The sequence below is a fragment of the Phacochoerus africanus genome, chromosome 8 (genome assembly GCF_016906955.1).
Source record: "Phacochoerus africanus isolate WHEZ1 chromosome 8, ROS_Pafr_v1, whole genome shotgun sequence".
In the NCBI taxonomy this organism is placed as follows: domain Eukaryota; kingdom Metazoa; phylum Chordata; class Mammalia; order Artiodactyla; family Suidae; genus Phacochoerus; species Phacochoerus africanus.
This window is the reverse complement of record NC_062551.1, coordinates 52,359,250-52,383,970: the sequence shown is the minus strand read 5'-3', so window position 1 is coordinate 52,383,970 and position 24,721 is coordinate 52,359,250. Positions and strand designations below refer to the sequence as shown.

At 57.5% G+C, this 24,721-nt stretch overlaps 1 protein-coding gene across 1 annotated transcript; it reads right to left on the bottom strand.

Moving 5' to 3' along the window:
* Nucleotides 1-429: 429 nt before the first annotated feature.
* On the bottom strand, nucleotides 430-23,746 carry PPP5C (protein phosphatase 5 catalytic subunit). The gene is made up of 13 exons (XM_047789679.1): nucleotides 23,529-23,746; nucleotides 16,822-17,063; nucleotides 9,584-9,731; nucleotides 8,771-8,892; nucleotides 5,935-6,000; nucleotides 5,534-5,632; nucleotides 4,629-4,734; nucleotides 3,180-3,322; nucleotides 3,008-3,095; nucleotides 2,296-2,336; nucleotides 2,023-2,201; nucleotides 1,118-1,199; nucleotides 430-947 (listed from the first exon to the last, which is right to left on the bottom strand). The coding sequence occupies exons 1-13, from the start codon at nucleotides 23,647-23,649 to the stop codon at nucleotides 885-887; spliced, it is 1,500 nt and encodes a 499-aa protein (XP_047645635.1). The 5' UTR covers nucleotides 23,650-23,746; the 3' UTR covers nucleotides 430-884.
* Nucleotides 23,747-24,721: the final 975 nt, after the last annotated feature.

The window sequence follows — 24,721 nt, the reverse complement described above, 5'->3', positions numbered from 1 at the left end:
AAAATACCTCGTCTTCCTCGGTGGCCGGAAACTTCTGCCTCACTGTGGGATGTAAGAACCGAGGTTGGCTTCCCCCAAGAGGGGTCTGCGAGCTGGACTGTGAGCAGCCTCGGTGACACTTGCCATGGGGACGGCAGAGAGGAATTTCTTCCAGCTTTGGCTCCGCCCTGCTCTCCCCACCTGCACACGTGCAGAGATGGGGGTTCTCTGGCCCAGGAGCAGAACTCCCCCTCAGGAGCCACTACGATGGGCAGACACAGGGCTGCTTGGCAGGCTGGGCAACCCGAGACCCACCTGCCCAGCTCCAGGGTGCCCCCCAGGGAGATGAGAGATGAGGGGGTGGGGCTCCCGACCCCTCCCAATCTCCTCCCAATGAAGGAGTCACCCCAATCCCAGCAGCTCCCGAGGCTCCACCCATCTGAGACGAGCTGACTTACAATAATGACTTTATTTTAACATATTTAATTACAGACATAAAATAGCTGGGGAAGGGGGTGAGCCCCAGCCTGCCCCGCCCCGGGGCTGCCAGGAGGGGGTGCAGGTGAGACCTCCCTGATGACCCTCCTTCCAGGGGTCTTCCTATGGCGGGGCCCTATTGCTTTAGCAGGGGAGGGGCCATGCAAACGAGGGGGGCGGGGAAGCCTCTGGGCCCCGCCCCGCCCACAGCGGTGCTGGCCTCCCTCCAGAATGCCCGGTAGGTGCCCCACCCTCAGCCTCTCCACCTCCTCCTCCTTTGTCCAGGAAGCAGACCATCTGGCCAGCCCCCCACCCCCTCTGCAAACCTAAAGGGGAATAAATACAAACTTTACAAAGTAAAAGGGGGTCCAACGTTGCCCTGGGCTGGGCCTGGGGTCGATGGGGAGCGGGGCCCTGCCGCGGGGGCCTCACATCATCCCTAACTGCAGCAGCGTGCTGGCGTAGGCCATGGGCTTGACGTCGGGATGAGGCTGCGGAAGCGGAGGCACACAGGTCAGACAGAGAGGCTGGCTGCGCCGAGGGGGGGCTTCTGAGCCCAGAGGCAGAAAGCAGCCCCGCCCCTGAGAGCTGCTCTGCACCGAGTTCGCCCCTCTTGACCAGCCTCCTTCTCCCAGGTCACGCACCCCAGGGGGTGACTCACCACTGCTGTGAACTGGTGGAACTGGGGCCGCAGGTCAGAGCCCCGGAGGTGGATGTAGGCGGCTTTGTTCCCCATCTGGTCGCTACAAGGACAGGAGCAGAGGTGGCCATATGGTCATTCAGGGGCTGGGTGGGGCTGTGTGGGGCTGGGGGAGGGAGAGGAGCCCCAGACAGAGTCAAGGACCCAGATGGACAGAGGCCAGGAGGGGAGGAGAGGGCGCAGGGAGCCTGGCCAGCAGCAGTCCTTCCTGTCAGGATGGGCAGAGGGCACAAGCAGGGCTCTTGCCAAAACCTGGTCCCCAGTGTGACCACACCCTGGCTCTAACCACTAGGAAACACAGGGGACAAAAGAATGTGGGGACCAGCCACCTGGGGATGGAATCGGCCTTGTCCAGAGCATAAGAGACTCTGGTTTCTTCAACAAAAAACTAGCAAGGGAGAGGGGAGGGGACAGGGAACTCAAAGATAAGGAGACTGAAAACACGGCCCTTGTCTGGGTCTTGCTTGAAAGAAATCACCTAAAAAGACATTATGAGACATCGGGGGGAAATGGAACTCCTGCTGGGTTCAGGTGACATTTTTTGAAGGCGTGACTGTGGTAGCAGTACAGAAAAGAAGAGTTTCCTCTTTCAGAAGCACACCTGGGCCTCAGTGACTAGGAGGAGGATGCCTGGGGTTTGCTTTACAACAGCCGTGGGGGGGGGGGTGGTTAGACTACAGAGATTGGCCCCCTGCTGCTAACTGCTGAACCTAGGTGACAGGTATGTGGGTGTTCATTACACTATTTTATCACATTTTGGAATTTTCTATCACAAAAAAAGTTCGAAAAAGAAAAAAAAAAGAAAGAAAGAAACAATCAGTGGGTGGGGAAGAGAGGCCCGGATAGAGGTAGAGATAGGGCCGTACCAGTAGTTGGGGGCAGAGAAGACGGTGACACAGCGGCCACCGTGCGCCACCTCATAGCCCTCAGCCTTGACCTCATGGCTGCGGATGATGTAGTCCAGGTGGTTCTCCTCCAGGAAGGCCTTGGTGACGTCAGGCCCGAACTGGCAGCTCACGCCTCGCTTGCTGACCGAGCGCCCGTTCTGGGGAGACAGGGTGCTCAGGTGCTGGCCGCCCCCCACCCACACCCTCTGCCCACAGCCCACACCTGCAGCCCCTGTCCCCAGGGAGACTGACCTGTGGCTGTGGGTCCGACCAGAGCAGGTCACACATGGGACCTAGAGGCAGGAGAGGGAGCATCAGGCACAGGCCACCTCCCAAGCCTGTGGTCCAGAGTCAGGACTGGACTGGGAGGGGACATCCACGGGGGAGCAGGCAAGGGGCACGTGAGATGGGATTCAGAGCTGCTGCAGGCCTCCCCGCGACCTCCCCTCCACCCCCCATTCAATCTGTTATGGCCCCAAAGCTGGACGGGGCTTTTAACACTGCGATTCAGATCAGGTCCATACCCTGCTCAAGCCTCTGCGGCCCCTCCTGCCCTAGGAACGAAGACCCAGCTCCTCACCCGGGCCCTGAGGCTCACCAGGGTCTGGCCTCGCTGAGCCGTCGTGGGAAGCTCGCCCCGTGCCCCCTGTGCTTGCCGGGCCACCCTCCTGCAGGTAGGTGGGTGCTCTCGTGCTGTCCCAGGGAGGGCCTCCACCGCCTGATACCCTCACCCCGTCCACCCCCTCTCCCCACAGCCACCTGTAGGGACACCCACTGTCTGTCCCCATGCTGTCACTCCAGGAGCAGCGGATAAACTCACAAACAAATAAATAAGGGACGCCAGCTGCTGCACTCATGCTCCCTGGCCAGCACCGCCTCAGCGGGAGCTGCACTGACCCCAGTCACAAGTGAGGAAACTGGGGAGGCCCCAGACGGAGGGGCTGTCCCCAGCCTGCCCCGTCACCTGAATCTGGAGGCTGCCGACTCCGCTCGATCTTCCTGATGTCATCCAGCGTGACGCCGTCTTCACTGAACAAGCCCCCGTGCATGATCTGGGGTTCAGGTGGGGACAGCAGTGTGAGGGGAGGAGCCAGCCACACTCCAACCTTCCCAGGACTGGCAGAGGGCTCGCTCACCAGCACTTTGCCATTGATGCACTGGGCCAGCGGGAGCCACTCGAACACCTCACTGAAGAGCTCGTACATCTGGGCTGTGTACTTGGCCTTCACCTCGCCCTCGAAGCCATAGATCTGGTTCATGTTGTCCGTCTCATGGTTGCCTGGCCAACAGCAGGATGAAGAAAGACCTCAGCACTGCTGGGCGCCCTCGGCTCTGGCCGGGGAGGACTGCCCGGCGGCCCCGAGCCAATGGCATCCATGTAGCAGCTTGCTGGTCCCTCCCAGAAACCCGACAGGGTGGAGACACTGTCCTCAGTCCCCTTTCTAGAGGGCAAAAGGCTGAGACGCCTGGGCACGTGGCCACAGGGCCCAGGCCTGCACCAATCGCCATGGAGTGGCTGAGACCTGGGTTCACCCCGGTCCCAACCCCAAGTGGCCACAGGCACGTCCCCAGCCCCTGGGAGCCTCAGGCTCCTCCTTAAAGGACCTGTCATACTTTTCAGGCTGTCTCAGGCTGTAAGTGCCAAGGAGGGGGAGGTCTGGACAAAATGGGGGCTCCATCTTCCCCCAAGCAACCTCCCTCCTCCCTCCCAGGGTTCAGGGGCAGGGTGGCAAGGAAGCTGCCGGGCCCCCATGGCTGCTGAGCCCATGCTGTTCAAGTCCTCTGCTGGCGCTCCTCAAGCATCTGTTCCATGCCTGGGGTCGCCATGTGAACCCTGGGCCTGACCGGTGTCAGCACTCATGCCCCCGGGAGCCCCCAACCCAGCCCGCTGCCCTCACTTCCTCCTCTCCTGGCTGCACCTCCAGTCATCGCCCCACACCTCAGCGCCCCCACCCCACCCACCGGGGCCCTGATTCCCTGGAGAGCTCGTCCTGCCCATCGGGCCCAGACATCTCAGTCTGAGAACCGCATCCGGAGCCAAGCTCCCCATTCCCCACCCTGCTCTTCCCGTCCTCCCATCCGTCAGTGGCAGCCACAGCCCTTCAGATGCTCCAGCCAAAACCTTGGAATACCCCCGACCCCTTCTTTCCCTCATATGCACATCCAGCCCATCGGCAAACACCCCGGGCTCTACTTTGAAAAGAACCCCAATCCAACCACTGTTCCACCTGGGTCTGGCCACCACCAGTCTCCATGTTCCCACTCTCAGCCCTTGGTCTGTTCTCCACAGAGACCCAAGGGATCCTGTTAACCCCAGAGTCAGCCTCCTCTGCTCAGAGCCCTCCCGTGACCAAAGTCCTCACTAGGGCCCAAAGAGCTCCACTGAGATGACGCCGCCTGTGCAGTGCACAACCCACTCAACCTTACACGGCAGCCCTGTCCACCAGCCCAGTGAAGGCACAAAATGAACAGAGCTGCAACCAGTATCCCCACTTAGCAGCTAAGAAGTTGGAGGCTCATGGAGGAGAAAGTGAGGGCCCTGCTGAAGGCCCTACACTGACCCCAGACCCTGCCCCCCAGCTCACCTCGAAGTAGGTGAAAGTGATCTGGGTAGAGGAGCTTAAAACCAAAAAGGGTGAGGATCACTTCTACGGAAAAGGAGCCACGGTCCACGAAGTCACCATTAAATATCTGCCCTGCTAAGGAAAACAAGGTGGGGTGCTCCCTCCCCAGCCCCTCCACACCCCAGGGCCCCTGGTGGCACCAGCTTGGGGTCGAGGATGCCAGCAGGGCTCAGGGCATCTGGGCTTTTGTCTCTGCTCGCTGTGTGGGTCTGGCCCAGCAGCTTGACCTCTGAGCCTCAGCAGGCTGGTACTGAGGTCCCCAACCTCGCCTGCTTTTCAGGGAAACTGATGGCTGAGGTGCACACCCCAGGTGGTCAGCCGGCTTCAGCTCTCCCCCAAATTCAGACCCAAAGCCACAGAAGAAACGGGACACGGGCGACACCGCACAGCAACCATTCATCAAGCAATCATCATAACAGCAGCAAACACTTATAGAGCAGGGACCGTGGGTCACGGAGCACCTGCCAGGTGTTAACACATCAGGCCTCTCGGTAGTTGAGGAGACAGGCCCTTCACCACCAGCTATTTCACAAATGAGGAGCCCAAGGAACTGAGGGGTGAGGCGACCTGCCAGTCATAGAGCCAGAAAATGGCACAGCCAAGAGGGAAGCCAGGCATGGGCAGGCCGGGTGCCGCACCAACGTGCTCTGGTGCATCCAGCCCTCTTCTAAGAGGGGAGAAGCTGGGGCTCTGACACAGGCCTGCCTGGCCCCGGGGCCCGGAGCACAAGGCTGCCAACCACTCCCCCTGTCTCGGGGCCCTTCTCAGGTTCACGCCTTTTTCTCAGGCAGGGGTTCCTCTCCCTCCTGCACCCCAAACCCAAGAGGAGGGGCAGGGGAGGGGCTTGCCCTTCCGAGGAAGGATACATAGGGGTTGGTCTCCGAGGGTAAACCGTTGAGCTCAAATATGTTGAGGAGATCATAGAACTGGCCGTGGGTGTCCCCGCACACTGTAATCTTCTCTGTCTGGAAGAAAAGAGGCCACCGGAGAGGGAGGGGCCCAGAGAGAGATGTGGGGAGGGGGCAGAGGGGAGGGGCAGGGTGAGAGGTCAGAGCAGACCGAGAAGAACCATGCAAGACGCAGGTGAGGGCACAGAAATGAAGAGGATGGAGAGGGACAGCCAGCGGGGACCCGAGGTGGAGGGCAGGGGGCATCAGGGAGAGGGGCAGACCAAGCCGGGTGGGCCCATGAGTGTCTGAGCCCCGAGGCCCCAACCCAGCCAGGGAGCCGCCCCCCCTGGCCGCCCGCATCCCACCCCGGCGCGCACCTCTTTGAGCGTGGTCTCCACCAGCGTGCTCAGCTTAGAGAGGACCTCTTTGACCTGTACCAGGATCTGCAAGGCAAGACGGGCTGTGAGCGGGGCCAGCTGGATGGCCTGCCACCCACCCCGACCCTGGGGACTGGACTGGCCAGGACACGCTGCTGGGCTGAGGGTGAGAGGTGGGGTGCTAAGAGGAACAGGCAGGGGAGGCCCGGCCGGAAACAGAGATGGCCCCCAGGCTGTGACCTGAGTAGCCTATGTAGCATTTAAATATTAGGATTATTTCACAGGAAGCCCTAGACTCCTGATTTCTCCTAAAACAATCAGCGCCAAGAAACACCCAAGCTGGGAGTTCCTGTCGTGGCTCAGTGGAAATGAACCTGACTAGCATCCAAAAGGATGCAGGTTCGATCCCTGGCCTCGCTCAGTGAGTTAAGGATCCGGTGTGGCCGTGAGCTGTAGTGTAGGTTGCAGACATGGATCTGGCATTGCTGTGGCTCTGGTGCAGGCTGGCAGCTACAGCTCCAATTCAACTGCTAGCCTGGGAATCTACATATGCTGCAGGTGCGGCCCTAAGAAAAAAGACAAAAAAGAAAAAAGAAACACCCAGGCTGAATCCAGATGTGTAACATTTTATAAAACAACTGGCTTGGAAATCTCTAAATATCAGCGTCACAAAAGAATTTTGCAAAAATGGAGTTCCCGTCATGGCACAGTGGTTAATAAATAAGACTAGGCGGAGTTCGATCCCTGGCCTTGCTCAGTGGGTTAAGGATCTGGTGTTGCCGTGAGCTGTGATGTAAGTTGCAGACGCGGCTCGGATCCCGCGTTGCTGTGGCTCTGGCGTAGGCCGGTGGCTACGGCTCCGAATGGACCCCTAGCCTGGGAACCTCCATATGCCACAGGAGCAGCCCAAGAAATAGCAAAAAAGACCAAAAAAAAATAATAATTTTGCAAAAAGGTATGAGACTGACTATTCTAGATGGAAAGAGGTAAAAAATGCAGGTCCTATGCAGTAATTGATTCTTGGATTCTGCATTTTAAAAAAACAGCTAAACTCACGTTGCAACAGAACAAAGGGTGGGGAAAAAAATGTAATTGTAATGTATACATGTAAGGATAACTTAATCCCCTTGCTGTACAGTGGGAAAATAAAATTAAAAATAAATAAAAAAATAAAAATAAAAATAAAAAAACAGCTAAAATGATGTTTTGAAAAATAACTGGGGGAAATTAAAATATTCGCCTGGCAACACAGATAGTGCCCGTTCTCAGTGATTGAAGATGACCCTGACAATGTCATGTGTATCTGACAGTGTCTGCGCGTCTTATGGTCGGCCTGGGGCTGTCCGCCTTAGCTGGTATTACTGTATCCGAGCTAAAGTTCTGCGGTGGGATGACTAAGTTACAGTCAAGCAAGAGAATGTCCTGTTTTTAGGGGATTCAGGTTATGATGCAACTTATTCTCGAGTGGTTCAGCGAAAGTAAAAAGTGTGTGCGTGACACACACGTATATGCGTGTATACACAGAAGGCGTCAAAATGTGAACAGTTGGTGAATCTAGGTGAAGAGGGTACAGATGTTTACAGAACTGTTCTTTTGACTTTTCTGTAGATTTGACACGTTTCTACATAAAACGTTAGGACAACAAAGTGTTAAAGTCAAGTAGATGGCAACTGCTGGTCAGAACACGGAAAGTTATCGAAGATAGTCCCTCTGGACCAAGAGGAGAAAGAGCCAAAGGGACAAAAAACCACAAACAAACCCAAACACCAAAAACAAATTAACAAACAAAGAAACACTCTGAAACACATTTGAGTCAAGGATGCAAAGAGGTCTGAATTACTCGAATGGGGACAGTGAGGGTTCCCAGGAAAAAGGGACTGTGACTGCCTCCCTCGCGGCAGCTGGCATGACAAAGCCCCAAGGAGCCCCTGCTGCAGGCCTGTGCCCTCGCCCACCGATTCTCTCCACGGCCACGAGGGCACGAGGTGGCGTGGTGGAGAGAGGCCTTCTGAGGCACAAAAGTGGGGGCGAGACTGGAGAGCGGAGAACTCACCAGCCACCCCAAAATCTGGCAGCAGGTCTGTAGAGGAAAAAAAAAAAAAAAATGTAGCGTTTTCCTACAGTTTCAAAAGCTGGAGACTTGACAGCGCAAAGACATGCTCAGGATTTTGGCAGGGCTGAGATCCCAAGCCCTGCTGACAGGAGCGTCCTGATTCACTCTGAAAAAAATCTGAAGCCAGCCGTGAACAAAGGCCAAGAAGAGCTGCCCCTCGACTGCCGATGAGAGGGACACAGCCCTGCCACTAGCAGCCCGACAGAACCAGGTCCTGCCATGATGTGCAGAAAAACGTTATTTGCCTCGGTCGCTAACTGTTTTTTTTGGTCGTGGCCACGGCACATGGAAGTGACCTGAGCCACTGCAGTGACGATGCCGGATCCTTAACCCACTGCCACAAGAGAACTATTGTTCGTTTACACAAAATGTCTGGCATACAATAAAAAATTTAAAGACACAAAAAGCCGACAAAGGAAGCAGACCGCGAGATGACCCAGATGGTGGAATATCCAGACAGAGACTTGAAAATAACCATGAAAAATGTGTTAAAGGCTCTAGCAGGAAAGGCAAATGACATGCACGAGCATATGTGGCAGAAAGATGAAAGCGGTCTTCAAAAATAAGCCAGTGGAAACGCTAGAAGTAAAGGATTCCTTTGCACGGCGCCTGGCGCACCCCGGGCTCAGCAAGCACAGGCCACCGGGACCCCCGTCCTGGAGTGGTCCTCTGCGGTGGGCTTCAGGCACAGCCGGCGCTGGGCAGCCCCCGCCGGGGTGTTACCTGGTAGGCGCATTTCCGGTGCAGTTTCTTCTGGTCCTTGTACCACTGCATGAGCTCCTTCATGAAGGTGGCTGTCACTCGGCCGTCCTCCAGCTTGGGCCCGCTGTACTCATCCTCGATGGCTGGTGTGTGAATGGGGGGACCAGAGTCAGTGGCCACGGCCACTGGGAGGGTGGGAAGTGGGGCCTGGCTCCCAGGCACGGGGCAGACACGGCTCTGGACACACAGGTTGAGAGGGGGACGGAGTGAGAGAAGCGTCCTCCCCTGGCCGGGGCCTCTCACGGCCGCTCCTTCCGCTCAGGTCGGCTCCCAGGCCCTCTCGGTGCCCTCCCCGTCTACCGCGGCCCCTCCCCGCCAGGACGTGACCGTGCTCAGCACTGTGAGCTGACAAGTCCATCCTCTCCCCACCAGGACACCAGCCCCTCGAGGGCAGGGACAGGTCTGTCCACAGCTGCATCCCCAGGGCCTACACCAGCGTTTGGCACCCAGGAGGTGCCCAACAGTCATCTGCGGAATGAATGACTCATCTGAGTGCCTAGGGGACCTACGGACAAATCAGACATGGGAGGCCCACAACAGGTGGATGCAGCTGTGGGTGGCAGGGTGGGCAGTACAGCAGGGAAGCTCGCTGGACCCGGGGGCCTGCAGCCCATCTCTGGACTGTGGAGTCCCCAGGTGCGCAGGCAGAGGAGCAACAGATGGTGCGTGAGCCCCACGGCCCCCAGGCCCCAGCATGCAGGGGAATGGAAGGTCCAGGCCAGGATGTGGAATGTTCTGGGTAGGGCACGGAGAGCGCACCCAGACCCTACTCACTCATGCTCTCGATGTCGAGTGAGTCCACGACAGAGCGCTTGTGCTCGTCACCCGCGATGGCCCGCTCAAAGGCTTTCTGCTTCACGATCTTGTTGCACTCCTGGTACTTCATCTTGGCGTCCTTGTCGTGGGGCTTCACCTTCACCACCTGGGTGTGTGGGTGGGTGAGAGGGGAGGGAAGGGAACAGGTATCAACGCCCAGGCCGAGGTCGGGCAAAGGAGCCTCAAGGAGACAGACGCCATGGCCGTCCTTGGCCTGCCTGGCCCCAGACTCCACCAACGCGGAGCAGAGCGGCTGGGCCACCGGGTACCAGGGATACAAGCTAGGGCTCAGCCTCTAGGCCTCGGTTTCTGCACCCCCAAAGTGGGCCTGACGGAGCTGCCAACACAGGGCTGCTGGGAAGGTAAACATGTTAACCCACACAGACACTCATAATAAATCTCAGCTCTGACCACCATCAACTGGCGACTGGAGGCACACGTCCAGCTCCAGCTTCCTCGCTGGAACCAGGGTGGGCCGAGGCACAGTTCATGATGCTATTTCCAAGGTGGGTGGGATTGAGAGGAAAGCAGGGGCTAATCCAAAGTCTCTGTTAACAGCCCAGACTCATCTGAAGAGGAAATGACTTGCCGGGGAACCTGGACTCCATGATCCTCAGTTTTCTCATCCACAAAATGCAGAGACGACAGGCTCCGCCTGCCAGGGCTGTTGGGAGGCTAAGTAATGAACACAGGGCCTGGTGGGCAGCCTGGGTGGGCGAGCAGCAGCCGGCACCCAGTGGTGGCAAGGCCCTCATTCAACTTTGGGCTTTGCGGGCGGTGGGGAGGGACCCAGGGCAAATGAGCCCCTGAGTTTTCTCTTCTGAAGGAAGGTGGAGACTGTGGGTCACAGATCCAGGCCTCGTGGGTTCCAATCTCAGCTCTGCAATCATCAGGAGCGTGACCTGGGCAACGAGTTTGCCTGCGACCCCGTCCCCCTCAGCGGGCAGCTGAGAGGACTGAGTGAGTGTACGCAGCGGGGCCGGGCAAGAGTCAACTCCACATGCTCGCAGGCTGCCCTCCTCGGCCGCCGTTCACAGGCTGCTGTGCGGATTAAATGAGATCACACGCACTGAGCCCCAGACCTCAGGACACGCTTAGTTCTCAGTAAAAGGAGCCGGCGCTCTCCCTCCCTTCTACGCTGCTTCCTACAAACTCTGCTCCTCCAAGCTCAGAAGCAGGCAGGCCTGCACGCAGAGCCCGGCTCTGCCCCTCACTTGCTGTGTGACCTTGGGCAAGTGAGTTCACTCCGAGACGCCCTTTAGCTACTGTCAGTGCAATTAGGAGTGGACCCTGGCTGACCTGCCCATCCTGCTGGCCTCCCTAGGTGTGGGCCCCCTCAGCTCCTGCTCCCCACAGCAGGCAGGAAGGGCTGCCAGGGCTGCCATGTCCCTGGTGGAAAGAGACCACCAGAAAGGGTCAGAAGCCCGGACAAAGGCACTTGCTGATCCCCGAGGGTCAATGGGGCTCCCCCACCCCCCAGAATGGGTATGCAGGCCAGGTGGGGTGGCAGGGAGCTGGGTCTGGGCAGGCTCAGGCTAGGGCACCCCGCCAGGCAGCTCCACCTGGGGTGGGGGGCGCCGTGCCAGGCTTGGGAGAAAAGCAGCACCAGGCATTCCCTGGAGTCCTTCCCAACGAGGAGAGGTTATAGTCCACAACCCAGGATAAAGTCCAAGCCACCCTCTGTTTGCCCAGCACTACCAGCCAGACCAAACTCACAAGCCCCAAAGGGGCCAGCTCCCGCTCACCTCCAGGCCTCGTACAGGCTCGGCCCAGAGCACACTTCCACCTCCAGCTCCTTTCTAGCTCCTGCTCCTCTTCCGGCTCTCAGCTCCCTCATGTGCAACCACCGCCCCCATCCGCCAGGCTGCGTCAGGTACCCCCTCGGGGCTCCCCAGTAGGCCGAGTACTGCAGGAACCTGCCTCCCCACTGGAAGGTGGCTGGGAGGTGGGAGCTGAGGCTGAGTCCCAGATGTCAACAAGTGTCCTGACTGGACAAGGACGATCCCGCCACCCCAAGCATCTCCTCTGAGCCCCTGCCGGGTTCTCTGACAAAACTACGCTGCCGGGACTAAAGGAGCTGGGGCAGTAACAGCAGCGGCAAGCGTACCCAGTGCAGTGCTTACTATGCGTCTGAGGGTATAAGCAACTGCCCTGCTCACTTGATCGTCAGAGCAGCGCTACGTGGTGTGATCACAATCTCCACTGGACAGATAAGGAAACTGAGGCCCAGAGAGGCAAAGACACTGATCTAAGAAGCCAGCGTTTGGTTCTCTCCCTGCATAAGATCGTGACTCCCGCCATGCACGCTGGGACGTGCTCACCTCCCTACCCTCGGCCATCGTCCCCACAGCGCCCTGCACCCCTTCAGGGAGATGCTGGTCATGGTCAGAGTGCAGGCAGCCCCACCTCTCTGGCCTCCCTCAGCATCTAGAAAGCAAGGAGGGTGCCAGCAATCCTGAGAAGGGGTAATGTGACAACTTAACATCGGGCCCGGGAGTTCCTGTCGTGGCGTAGCAGAGATGAATCCAACTAGAAACCATGAGGTTGCAGGTTCGATCCCTGGCCTTGCTCAGTGGGTGAAGGATCCGCCGTTGCCATGAGCTGTGGTGTAGGTCGCAGACGTGGCTCAGATCTGGCGTTGCTATGGCTGTGGCGTAGGCCGGCGGCTATAGCTCTGATTAGACCCCTAGCCTGGGAACCTCCATATGCCGCAGGAGCGGCCCTAGAAAAGACAAAAAGACCAAAAAAAAAAAAAACAAAAAACCAACAAAGTGGGATCTAGGCCATGTCCGTGTCAGTATCTGACTATGGTATTTTCATAATGATGCCAGTTATGTCAGTGGGGAAACTGGGAGAATGGGACCTCTATATTCTTATAACTCCGAGTGAAGCTACGGCACTCTCAAAATTAAAAGCTGTTTTCAAAAAGGAGCCTTTTCAGCTGGGAGTACTAATGGGCAGTAACTACAGTGCTCCAACCGACAAAACGCTAACACAGGCTCAACATCCCCATGTGAAGCCATGGGGGCTGCGTGTACTGGGGAACTGGGAACTGCCCGGATTTCAGAAAGGTGACACGGTGCCAGGGCTGTATGTTATGTGACGCCCCCAGCGGACCAGGTGGCACCTGGAGACTACACACCCTTCTGTTTCTGCAGCAAAACCTCCAATCGCACCACCTGGGAGCATTCAAGACCATCGACAGCCTCCTAGTTTAAGTCCAGGTCAGATTTCATCACCAAACGAGTTGACTGAACTTACCAGACTGTTTTTTCAAACACTTGGGTTTAGAACTGAGGTGAGGAACTAGAGACCAGCAGCAAAAACCAGGTCCCTCACCAAGTGCTCCTGACCTCTGGGTGACATGACATGTGGCGGGCCATTATGATTATTTTCTTTCGGGGGGCAGGGCACACCCGCCAGCACATGAAGGTTCCCAGTCTAGGGGTCGAATCGGAGCTGCAGCTGCCAGCCTACACCACAGCCACAGCACCACCAGATCAAACTCGCACCCTCATAGACACCAGGCGGGTTCTTAGCCCGTTGAGCCACAGCAGGAATTCCATGATTATTTCCAGTGCAGAGGTGACAGGACATAGCCCAGGCAGGGGCTGTGCCTGCCAGAGGCACAGGGACAGCTGAGGCCAGCCAGGTGCTCGGGGAAGGCAGTGGAGGCATGACACTTGGGTCTGCACCCCACAGGTGGAAAAACTCGAGTGAACTCATTTAGGAAGTCACACCAACACTCCTTTCGCAATAAAACAGAAGCAAGACACTGGAGCGCACCGCCTGAGCTAAGGGCAAGTAATAGGCTGAGAAATTCTGGCCACTGCTTACGTCCAGTGGTCAGGAGCCTGACTCTGGGACCGGGCTGTCTCTGCCTGGCTGTGGGACCTAAGGGGAGGGACCTACTCCTGGGCTGCGGCTTTCTCACCTGTCAATCAGGGATAGTAACAGGCCCCATTTCTGGGGTTGTCATGAAGATCACATGAGTTTTCAGAGTGCGAAGGCCAGGTGTCAGGTGCCAGCTGTGACTGTTCCTGTCACTATCATCTATCCACACCTGAGGTGCACAGGTGCTTGCACAGACGTGCAGGGCAAAAGGCATTTCTACCCAACGGCACTGGGCTATGTGCTCTGAGAAGAAACTTAAACGCAAACCATATTTCAAACCAAACCCCCCAAGCCCCAGGAAGGGGTGGAGTGGAGAGTGCCGAAGGGGTCCCTTAGATCCAGCCTGGGCCCACGTGACCACCTGAGTCCCAGCCACAGACAGGAAAGAAGACAGGCAGAATCTTCTGAGAAGATGACCCAGTGCGGGGGCAGGGAGTCCTGGAGCCAAAGTCCCCCTGAAAGATGAACTGGGAGAGGAGGGGCGTTGGTGGGGGGATTCAACATGGACCCATGGAAAGGGGAGCTGGGCTCCTGCTAAGAGTCCAAGGCTTGGCCCTGGAGGGAGAGAAGAATGGAGGACCACCCCCAATCCAGTCCAAGGCCGCAGCGCTTCCCCAGACGCCCCCAGGAGAAATGCACCAGGACCCACAGGGGCAGGTCTGACTCTAACCGTACAGCTCACCAATTCCTCACAAGGACACCGAGGCGGCTCTGCTCTTCCTGTCCTTTTACAGGTGAGGACACGAAGCCAGAGCCCAAGCACAGAGCTGCACGGCTCAGAGCTGCGCATCTGACCCTGGAGGCCCTGCCAAGGGACCTTCAGCATTTCTGACCACAACTCAGAGTAAGAAAGACATGCACTCACCACACCCCGTACCCCTCGGACGCACACAGATGAAGAGCAGCCTTCACAGACACACGCGTACCTGCTCCAGTGAACTGCTGTTTTCTCCCTACTCCACTGGTCTCAAACCGTCACGCTGACCTCAGGGCCCGCCAACAGCTACAAGTGAAGACTCTGGGTTCAGGTCTCAGCCCTGCCTCTTCTCTGCTAGGTGACCTTGGAGGGACTTCCTCTCTCCAGACCTTAGTTTCCCTCTTGTAAGCTAGATTGAATGCGTTTCCTTCAGGTAAAATACATATAAAGAGCTCCCAATGGGGCTAGGCCCACAGGGAGTGTGCAGATAAGGAAGCTGAGGCTGAGAAAGGAAAGGCCTTCACCAGGGCCCAGGCTGCTGAGAAGCAGAACCTGGGGTTTAACCAACGTCGTATCTTGGTTCCACCTCCAAGGATGCCACGATCTAAGAGGAGGCCTGGGTACGTCCTCCACGAAACTCCAGCAGGTCACAAAATAGTTCTGGAAGCAGACTCTGGATGGGAAGCCAGCCCAGGGCCCTGCCCCTCTGCCCCGCACCCAGAGAAGGATGAAGCATGTCAGAAAGGACAGCCTGCAGGCAAGGATCTCGTGGGGGGACTCCCCAGGGCTGCTGGCAGCGCACCCACAGAGAAATGGGCCATGACCCAGCCCTCCGCGGCACCCGCCAAGGCCTGGGATAAAGCTCAGATGGGGTGCGCCCGCAAGTCGGCTGGCCTGACCTTCTCAGCCTCGCAGAGCATGTGGGGCCAGGCCCCAGGTGCAGACCTGCACTTGGGGGTCCTCTTGTCTTCCGCCCTCCCCGCACCTGAGACCTGCAGAAAAGCCCTGCCCCGTCCAACCCCAGCTGTCCTCCTGAGTTCCTCATTACCGAGCCCTCCACCCCAGTGACCCCAATGACTCATGCCACTTCACCAGAGCCCCGCAGCCACCAGGAGGCCACTCCTCTTATCGCTCTTCTCCAAACGAGGACACCAGGGGACAAGGAGGAGGCTTGGCTGGGGGGTGGCTTGGGAGGCCAAGCTTGTAAGAACACTGCTCTGCTGCGCCTTCTCTTATCCTCCCGAGTATCGCCCCCGCCCCCTCCTCCTTGCCGCCCCCTCCCCCGTGCCTCTGCCCCCGCCCTGACCCAGGTGTCCCCAGGGCTTGGCTCAAGCCTGCGCTTGGCCTGAAGGCTGCCCGCGCTCCTCTCTGGGCCAGCAGCCAGCAGCCAGCCCCGGCCGGGTGACCTGGCTCCCTCCACCTGCAGCCTGCGGCTCTCAACCTCCCCTGCGCCCTCCTTACACAACAGGAGCTCTCAGAGCGTGTGATGAGTGAAAAGAAAGGAGAGAGGGAGGGAGCGTGTGTGTGTGTGTGTGTGTGTGCGTGTGTGTGTACAGGGGGAGAACAGCAATTTGTTCAACAAACACTGAGCCCCTGTTGGGTGCCAAGCACCACCCCGATGGACAGAACAAACAAAACCCCTACTCTCAAGAAGCGACTCCCTGAAGCAGGGAAAGACATGGGTCGGAGGGCTGGGCTGCCTGCATCAGATCCCAGCTCTGCCACTTGCCTGATGGGCAGGTGACTTGAGCCTCCTGGGCCTCCATCTCATCTGGGCAGTGGGGGGAACCACGGCCCCCACCTCACAGGGCTGCCACACGCTCAGCTCATCAGGTCATCTGCTGGGGGCCACAGGGCCTCATGGCCATTTGCTGGATGAGATGAGGGTTGACCACACACAGGGTCAACCAGCCAGTTTAAGTGAAGGGAATAGAAGCCGCCTGCCCCGCTCGCTCTGCAGGTCGTTCCCGCTATGGGGACTGTCAGAGCCACTCTGGCGCTGGCTGGGCGGATGAGCAAGCGCGCTTGGCCAGTTCCAGCCGTGCTCGTGCTCGCTGCTGCAGGAACACACGACCTCCGCTCGCTGTCCCTTGACGGCACGCAGCCCTGTTTCCTTCCAGACCACACCCTCCCCTGTGAGGATGCTGGTTACCTCGGCCATGACACGGGTTTCTCTTCTGCCCTCCTCTGAATGACAAGCTCTGCCGGCAGAAGAGCTGTGTGCCTCTTGTTCACCAATAATAGCAACAACAATAATCATAACACTTGTTACAGAACAACGACCACGTGCCAGGCACTACTCTAAATGTCTGAAAAGCAGAAACTCATTTATTTATTCTTCGTGGCGACGCTGGGAGGCAGGTCTTACTGTTCTCCCATTTCACAGATGTAGGAAAGAAGGCACAGAGAGTACCCTGTCCAGGGTCACCAGGCAGTGATGGCAGAGCCGGGCTGCAAACCCAGGTCATCTGCTGGGGGCCACAGGGCCTCATGGCCATTTGCTGGATGAGCTGAGCGGTGACTAAACACATGTACGCTCACACCCTGTCTGCTCCGCCAGCCTCGCCAGCCCGCCCCACCCACCCCACCCCCGGGCCCAGCTCACCGTCTGGTAGTCGCGCAGGGCAGCCCGGAACTTGCCCAGGGCCATGTTGCTGGCTGCGCGGCGGTAGTAACCCTTGATGTACTTCTTGTCCATCTCGATGGCCCGTGTGGCGTCGGCCAGCGCATAGCCGTAGCACTCGGTGCGCAGGTAGGCCAGGCTGCGGTTGCCATAGTAGATGGCATTACTGGGGTTCAGCTCTATGGCCTGGCTGTAGAACTTGATGGCGTTCTCATAGTCCTTGGCTGTGAAGACGGAGGAAGAGGCAGCATGAGGCAGGGCTGCCCCCACCCAGCCAGAACAGGCCCTAGGCTGGGACTGGCCCAGTCCCGTTTACAGATGGGGAAGCTGAGGTCCACGGCTGAGCTCGGATACTTCTCTTCAGCACCCCCCCCACTTCCCTGTCCTGACTGTCCCATCCTCGCACAGGCCTCGCCTCCTCAGGCCCACGTCCCTGAGACCCCAAATCACTTCCACACACTAGCCACCTAACCATCACCCCTCGAGGCCGCAGCTGGGCTGTACTTCCTCCAGGACTTCAAGAGGTCTTCCTGAATGTTCCCCATGGCTAGGAGGATATGTTACTGATGCCGGACCTGAGACATGAACAAACAGATGAGTCTGCCCTTAGCCCCTTGGCTGTCCAGCCCCCCGAAGCAGATGAACAAGCCCAAAGAGGGGGTTTAGTAGAAGAATAGGAAGTAGGAAGAGAAAAGGAACCTAGTTAAGTCTCAAGAAGGGGACACAGGAGTTCCCGTCGTGGCTCAGTGGTTAACGAATCCGACTAGGAACCATGAGGTTGTGGGTTCGATCCCTGGCCTTGCTCAGTGGGTTAAGGATTCCGCGTTGCTGTGGCTGTGGCGTAGGCCGGAGGCTACAGCTCCGATTCGACCCCTAGCTTGGGAACCTCCATATGCTGCAGGAGTGGCCCTAGCAAAGGCAAAAAAAAGACAAAAAAAAAAAGGGGGGACACAGCAGCAGAGACCCAAAGGAGGCGACAAACCAGGCTGGAGGAAGAGCATTCCCAACAGAAGGAACAGCAGGTGCAAAGGCCCTGGCGGGAGGGGGGACGCGAGAGCACTGCATTCTAGGGCCAGTGAAAGGGAGGTGTGGCTGGGGGGAACTGCACTGGGGGAGGACAGGAGATAAGGGCAGGGGGGCTGGCAGGTCAGTTCCCAAAACCACAGCCACAGTGGGGTGTGGACGTGACACTCTAAGTGGAGAGTGACAGGGTATGACATCCGGCCCAAGGGAAAAGTTCGATTTTATCTGAAACGAGCTATGGCTGTGACCTGCATGTTCCCCTCGACGCGTGGAATCCTCCCATCTCCATGGCATAAGCCCTGTCAGGTGCTCACGTACGGTGAGTGGCCAAAGTCTCATTCAAGGTCAAACACTCCGTCAGTATCTGCAGAGTGGTCTTGGACCCCTCCCATGTGGCCACTCAACAGGCAGGAGGCTGAAGCGAGGAGATGTGCCTGAACTGGGGGACGAGGATGTGCAAGCTGCCACGGGGGGCTCTTGGTACCTGAGCCCCCTCACTGAACCCTCATAGCCATGAAGATGGCTGCATTAACCCCATTTTCCAGATGACGGGACTGAGGCTCTAAGAGCAAAACCCCATTGTGCTGGCAAGTGGCAGGCAGGGATTCTGAATCAGAGCAGTTCTAAATGTCCCACTCTCATCCCCTGTACCAGGCAGCCTCTGGGCGGGAGCCCCGCCTAGGAGCAGACACAGGGGCAGGCCACCTGGGCCCAGACCCTGGCTGCACTCTCACTAGCTGTGTGTCCTTGGACAACTTATGCACCCCCTCTGGGCTAAAGTTTCCTTCCTGATACCCAGGCTAAAATGAGAATTCCTGCCCTGACTCCTACTATACTTTCTCCAGAGCTATCTGATAAACCATGACTTTGTTGCCTGCTTATAATCTACCCTCCCAATCTGAACGTAAGCTCCATAAGAGAAGGGGCCCTGTTCTTACTTCTTTGAATCCTTGCCCTGCCCTTGTGGGACTCATGGTCTGGGGGGGGAGGGGGGAGGAACCACACACACACAAATCCACCCCCAAAAAGTGATGACTTAAGAGAGGATGCTGAAGCTGGGCAACCCAGAGAGGATGCTGGAGCTGCGAGCTGGAGGAGGAGAAATGAATGCTGGTGAAAAGAATGAAAGAAGACGGTTTCAGGCCCCATGAACGGTTCGGGAAGGAAGGAAGGAAGTAGGTGAGAGAGAGAGAGACAGACCCCAACAGCAGAGAAAGGAGAAGCCAGGTACTGGGGGATGCCATGGAACTGTAACAATGTTTCCTTCTGCAGGCTAGTGTCTGGCAATCTTCCAAATGGCTTGGATGCCCCCTCCTTCAGGAAACCTTCCTTGACACCCAGGCTGAGTCGGGCACTTTTCTGGGCTGCCCCAGCCCCTGGGCTCCCCTAGTCCAGGCCTGCCCACGCTGGGTAGTCACCATTAGGGGAAGGGTGTGTCCCCCAGGACAGTGAGCCCCAGAGGGCAGGCCCAGGACTTCCCAGAAACAAGCCCGGGGAGAACCACGCAGTCCTTTTTGACTGACCCTCCCTGGAATGCCAACACCTTCGAGGACTCCTTCCAGCCTCCTGGCTGGGCTTCAGAGGCTGGCCCAATGGCCAGCACGCTTGCGGAGGGAGGTGTTACTCGAGTGGCCGTTGGCATGGGGTGGGGAGCCTGGCGCCTTGGAGCCTGACGCCTGGCCCTGAGGATGCCGACCGCGAGACCTGGGGCAGGTGGCCTCCCCTCTCTGAACCTCAGCCCACTCATCTGAAACACGGGAATCACAAGCGGCCCTGCCTCATGGGGTGGATGTGAGGATTAAAGGAACTCACGACGAAATGGGCTACAGCAGAGAAAGCAATCAGCAGACACTTGTACAAGAAGTGAATCAATAACTAAACGAAGGAAGAAGAGACTAGAGCAGAGGAAATGGGAGGGGCCTGTATTTTACCCAGCTACCCAGGGACACCAGGTCCCAGCTCTGCTCCATGTGCTCTAAAATAAAGCACATTTAATCCTCAAGGCAGTTTCCATCTTAGAGAGGAGGAAACTGAGGACAGAGAGGTTAAGGTTTACCCAGGGGTCACACAGCAGGTAAGAGAAATAAACAAGATTTGAACCCAGGCAGCCTGAGCTCTTAACTATGCCTACAAACTCCTAGGCTTGGAGGCCTCCTTAGGGGTTAAATAGAACCCTCTCTTTTTACAGAAGGGGGTGGGGGGCAATGAGGCCCAGAGGGAAGGGGAGAGCTGAACAGCAGGGATCAGGCTCTGTCCCCACCCCCACACCCCCAGGCCTCTGGAATGGGCCTGAGCTCCCAGAGATGACCCAGCCGTGGCAGGGCGGGGGGGGCTCCTCTGAGTCCCTGAGGGCCCTCTCCCCACCCCACCCCAGGCCAGGATGGCTCCAGGCTAGGCTGTGGGTAAGGACCGGGAACGTGGGAGCCAAGCACGTGGTGAGGAAGGGGGATATCCTGGCTCTGCTGCTCACACGCTCTGACCTTGGGCAAGTGGTTTCACTTCTCTGAGCCTCAGCTTCCTCTATAAAACAAACAGGGCTACCGCTACCTACCTCCCAGCACCACCTCCCAGCGCCGGGGGCAGGATTAGGCAAAGTGGTGTACCTGGCCACCACAGGGGCTCAATTAAGGCGAGCTGTAATTATTCTTTTTATTGTTATTCCCCCAGCCCTGGAGACTGGGGCTCTGTGGCTGCGGCTGTCTGCCAGACAGGAAGGGGCCTGGACTTGAAGGGGCATTCCCCACCGTTCCAGCTCCGTGCCAGGACTTCTGGAGACCTGCCCAGCTTCAGGGGTCCTAAGGGCTCAAACCCCAGGTCCTGGGGGTGGGGGCACGAAGCTCCTCCCAATGGCTTACGTTTCCCAGAATCCTTCTCCCGCCTCAGCACCACCCCTATACTTGCTGCTCCTCTGCATCCCCATTTCAGGGACAGCCCTGCCATCCCCCAGCTGGAGACTGGACCCCAGCCCCGACACCTGATCCCTCAAGCCCCAAAGTCAGGCAGTCACCCTGTTCCGTCAAGTCAGCCTCCCACACATCTCTCCAACCTAGTCTTTCACTTCCATCCCCACAGCCCTTCCCTGCCCTGGTCTGGCCTTCATCCTCTCCTGCCCCAGCCTCCTCCTGCATCTCCCAGCCTCCAGTCCTGCCCCTCCAGAGGGGTCTTTCTAAAGCGCACCCCGGGCCTGTCCTTTCCCCATTCAGAACCACCCACGGCTCCCCAGGGTCCTCAAGCGGAAAGCCCAGGCTCCTCCTCCCTGCAGCCTCACCACAAACTCCTCTTGCCTCTTACGCTCCAGCCCCGCTCACTTCCTCCGTGCCAGGCTCTGCTCACCTTTGGGCCTGTGCCACCCTGTTCGTCCTCTCTCCAGGCAGCCGCTGTCATTTTCCGTCAAGTATTTCTCGAGTCAGTTTCCCTCTCTCCAGCCTGGTGGGCAGCAGCACCCCCTCGACTGGCCATCATTCTAGTCCCCCTCTTGGCCTCCAGCCTTGCCCTTGGGTGTGGTCTTCTTAAAGCGGCCAGGGGGGGTCTTCTTCCCAAGGCTAATCAGACCACGTCACTCCTCTCTCCAAACTTTCCATGGCTTCTTCCCACCCTAAGGCCGATGTCCACACTCCATGACCTGCCTCCAGGGCTCTATCTCCAGCCTCCCCTCTCACCAGTCCCACCTCCTCGCTGCTCCAGCCTGACCCGACTTTCCCATTCTTGAAATGGGTTTGTGTTCCCACCAGAAGCCAGTTCTCCACTAAAGCTCTAGTCTCTTTCCACTCCCCACCCTTTCTCCAGGGCTCTGCTGCTCTAGGTCTCCTCTTTCTTCTGCTAGATCAATTCTCTCTCTCTATTGGAACATACTCTTAGTATCACCCATCTTTTTAAAAAAAAAAAAAATAAAGCACTCCCCCCCAGACCAAAATCCTTGAAACACCTATCCACATTTGCTGACTCCACTCCCTCATTTCCCATTCACTCTTCGGTGCCCTCCCCTCTGCTGCCGCCCCACCATTCCCTAGAAACTGCTCTGCTCAAGGCTACCACCAACATTTCACGGACCCAAACCCAATGGCAATCTTGGTCCTCACCGTGGCAGCATCTGACCTAAAACACAGCCCCTCCTCTCTAGAAGCATTCTGTTCTCTCAGCTTTCCTAATTTTCTTTCTACCTCACAGACCACTCCTATGCAGCCTCTTCTGCTCTAAACATCAGAATGTCTCGAGGTTCCGTCCCCGGCCCCTTCTCTTCCTAGGTGACCTCATCCACCCCCAGTGTTCTAGTCCATTCAGTCGCCCATCATTCTCAAATTCCTCTCCTCAAGAGTTCCACACTGGCCTATGTACTCAATGTCTCCTCTTGGACAGCCAAGTCAAATCCAAACTAGTCTTTTTTTTCCTGTTTTCTTTTTTGGCCGCCCCATGGCATATGGAGTTTCCCAGGCTGGGGGTCAGATTCATGCCATAACCGCGACCTAAGCCTCAGCTATGGCAAAGCCGGATCCTTAACCCACTGTACAGCGGCGGGGTTCCAGGCTGCATCCCAACGCTCCCCAGATGCTGTCGATCCCCTTGTGCCACAGCGGGAACTCCAAATCCAAACTAGTCTTGGCAATGACTTGTGAAGCCCTAAGTGATCTAGCCCCCATCTTAAGCTTATCTATCAGTCTCCTGGCGAACTCACTAAAGTTCCAGCCAAGCCGGCAGTCTCATTTCCTACCTCAGGGCCTTTGCACATGCAGCTCCACCCACCCGGCACACTCCTTCCCAACTCAAAATGCCTTCTCAGCAAGCCCTTCCCTGACCACTCTCTCTAAAACAGTCTCCAACCCTTATTCTCTATTTCACACCTCTGTTGGGGTTTTTTCAAAGGACTCATCACAACTTCTAAATATTTCATTATCGATCTGTGTATTTATTCAATGTCTAACTGTCCTGCTAAATCACAAGCCATATAAAGGCAGGGCCGCATCTGTCTCCTCTGTTGCTATATCCTCAAAGTCTAGCACTGTCCTCAGCACACAGCAGATGCTCAATCAACATACAGAATCAATGAATGAACGGGTACCTCTACACCTTACCTTCCCAAGATCCTAAGCCATACTATTTCTGGGACTGCCTGACCTCTACTCCCAGAGCCTCCCTCTTCCTGGAGTAAGTCCAAATCTCCTACTTCCTCGCCCTCCCACCTAATGATCAATTCCCCACGCCCACGATTCTCCACTCTTTTGGGACAGTTCCCCTCCCCCCATTCCCCACTTGGCTCCTCTCCACTTGGGTCTTCCCCCACTTGGTAGCGCCATCAGTCGGCTGCCTCATGTCACTACTTGGTAGCGCCCTCTTCAGGTTTCACCAAAAGGTGGCACCTCTGGGGTCTCACATTTGGTAGTGCCCTCATTCCCGCTCTCCTCCCGCTTCACACTAGGTAGTGGCCTCATCAGTCTCCCCACTTAGCAACACCCGCTCTGCACGCCACTTCTAGGCATCACCCCTTCTATCAAGACCCCCCTCTGTCGCCCTTTGGTAGCGCCATTCTCAGCCTCCCCACGCCCGGCCACTTGGTAGTGCCTGCCCCGCGCCCCGGCTGCCGCTCCGTGTTGCCATGGTTCCGCGCGGCCCGGCACCCCTTGACCTGGGCCGCTCTCCACCCTCCCTTCCTCCTTCCAAGGCGGGCGCACCTTTGAAGTAGTCGTTGGCCTGCGTCTTGAGCTCCTCTGCCCGCTTCAGCGCGCCATCAGCCGGGGGCTCGTCCCGGGGGGGCTCAGCACACTCAGTCCGCTCGCCCTCCGCCATCGCCATGCCGCAAAGCGACCCCCACCCTGGCAACGGCCGCCAGCGGCACCCGGCCGAATCGTCGCGAAGGAGTGCCGAGTTGCCGCGGCCGCTGCTGCACAAGTGTCGTAAAGCGCGGGCCCTTAAGGCGCCCTTCGCGCGCCTGCGCACGGCCCTTTCGCCATAGAGCGCGCGGAGGACGAGGTGACCAGAGGGCCCCCTGACGGCGCCCTTCCAGAATGAGCCAATGGGGAAGGCGAAAAGGGGCGCGCGGGCAAAAAAGGCCCGGCTTGGCCCGGCTCCCAAAGTTAACCGTGTTCCGAGCTGCCGAAGTTTCTTGAGGTCTTAAAGCGCGATTCGCAGCGGTCTTCTCCGGTGGGTAGGTGGGTTGCGAATGCTGCTGGTGGGTGTGGCTTTTCTGTGCGACAGCAGGATGCCCAGTGCGGAAGCAGAATCGACCAGAGCCGGGAGTCTATCCCTGCTGTCAATTACGTGTGACCTTGAACAGCTTCCCTTCCAGTCTAGGGCCTCAGTTACCTCTCTGAAAAAGGGGTGGTTTCTCAAACCAACCGAAGAAAGGGTCGGTGTTTCTAAGTTGTTAACCAAAGGTGCCCTGGATCCCCTAAGCTCAGAAGTTGGTTGCACCATCTTTCTTCTTCCTCACTCCCCACTCATCGGCCTTCCCTGGCTCCTCATCGCCTTTAGGAGAAAACCAAAACTTTCTGATGACCCCGAAGAGTCTAGCCTCAAGCAGCATCTCCAGTCGCCACTCCCATCCCCAATTCTCGTTCACTGCACTCTTCCAAACCATCCTTTCCAAATCCTCAGCTGCTAGCGGAACAGTAGCACTAAATCCTTGAAGGCTCTGCTCTGGCTCCCTTCCTGAAAGCGCAAGCTCTCTCACCCTCAAACCTTCTTATCCTGTCACTCTTGTCCTACCACAGCCAGAAGTCGCCCTCGAAAGTAAATACTTGTACCATGTCTATTTTACAGATAAGGACAGTGAGATTTGCAGAGATCAATGCGCTTGCCCAAGGTAGTGCAAGGAGAAAGTGGATGAGGCAGAACTTGAACCTGTCCCCCCTAATTCCTGTGCTCT

Coding starts and splice junctions, on each gene's coding strand:
- PPP5C (XM_047789679.1), bottom strand. CDS start 23,649: ATGGCGATGGCGGAGGGCGAGCGGACTGAGTGTGCTGAGCCCCCCCGG. Junction 17,064..23,528: donor GGCCAACGACTACTTCAAAG/GTGCGCCCGCCT, acceptor CCGTCTTCACAG/CCAAGGACTATGAGAACGCC. Junction 3,323..4,628: donor TCACTTTCACCTACTTCGAG/GTGAGCTGGGGG, acceptor GCTGTTGGCCAG/GCAACCATGAGACGGACAAC.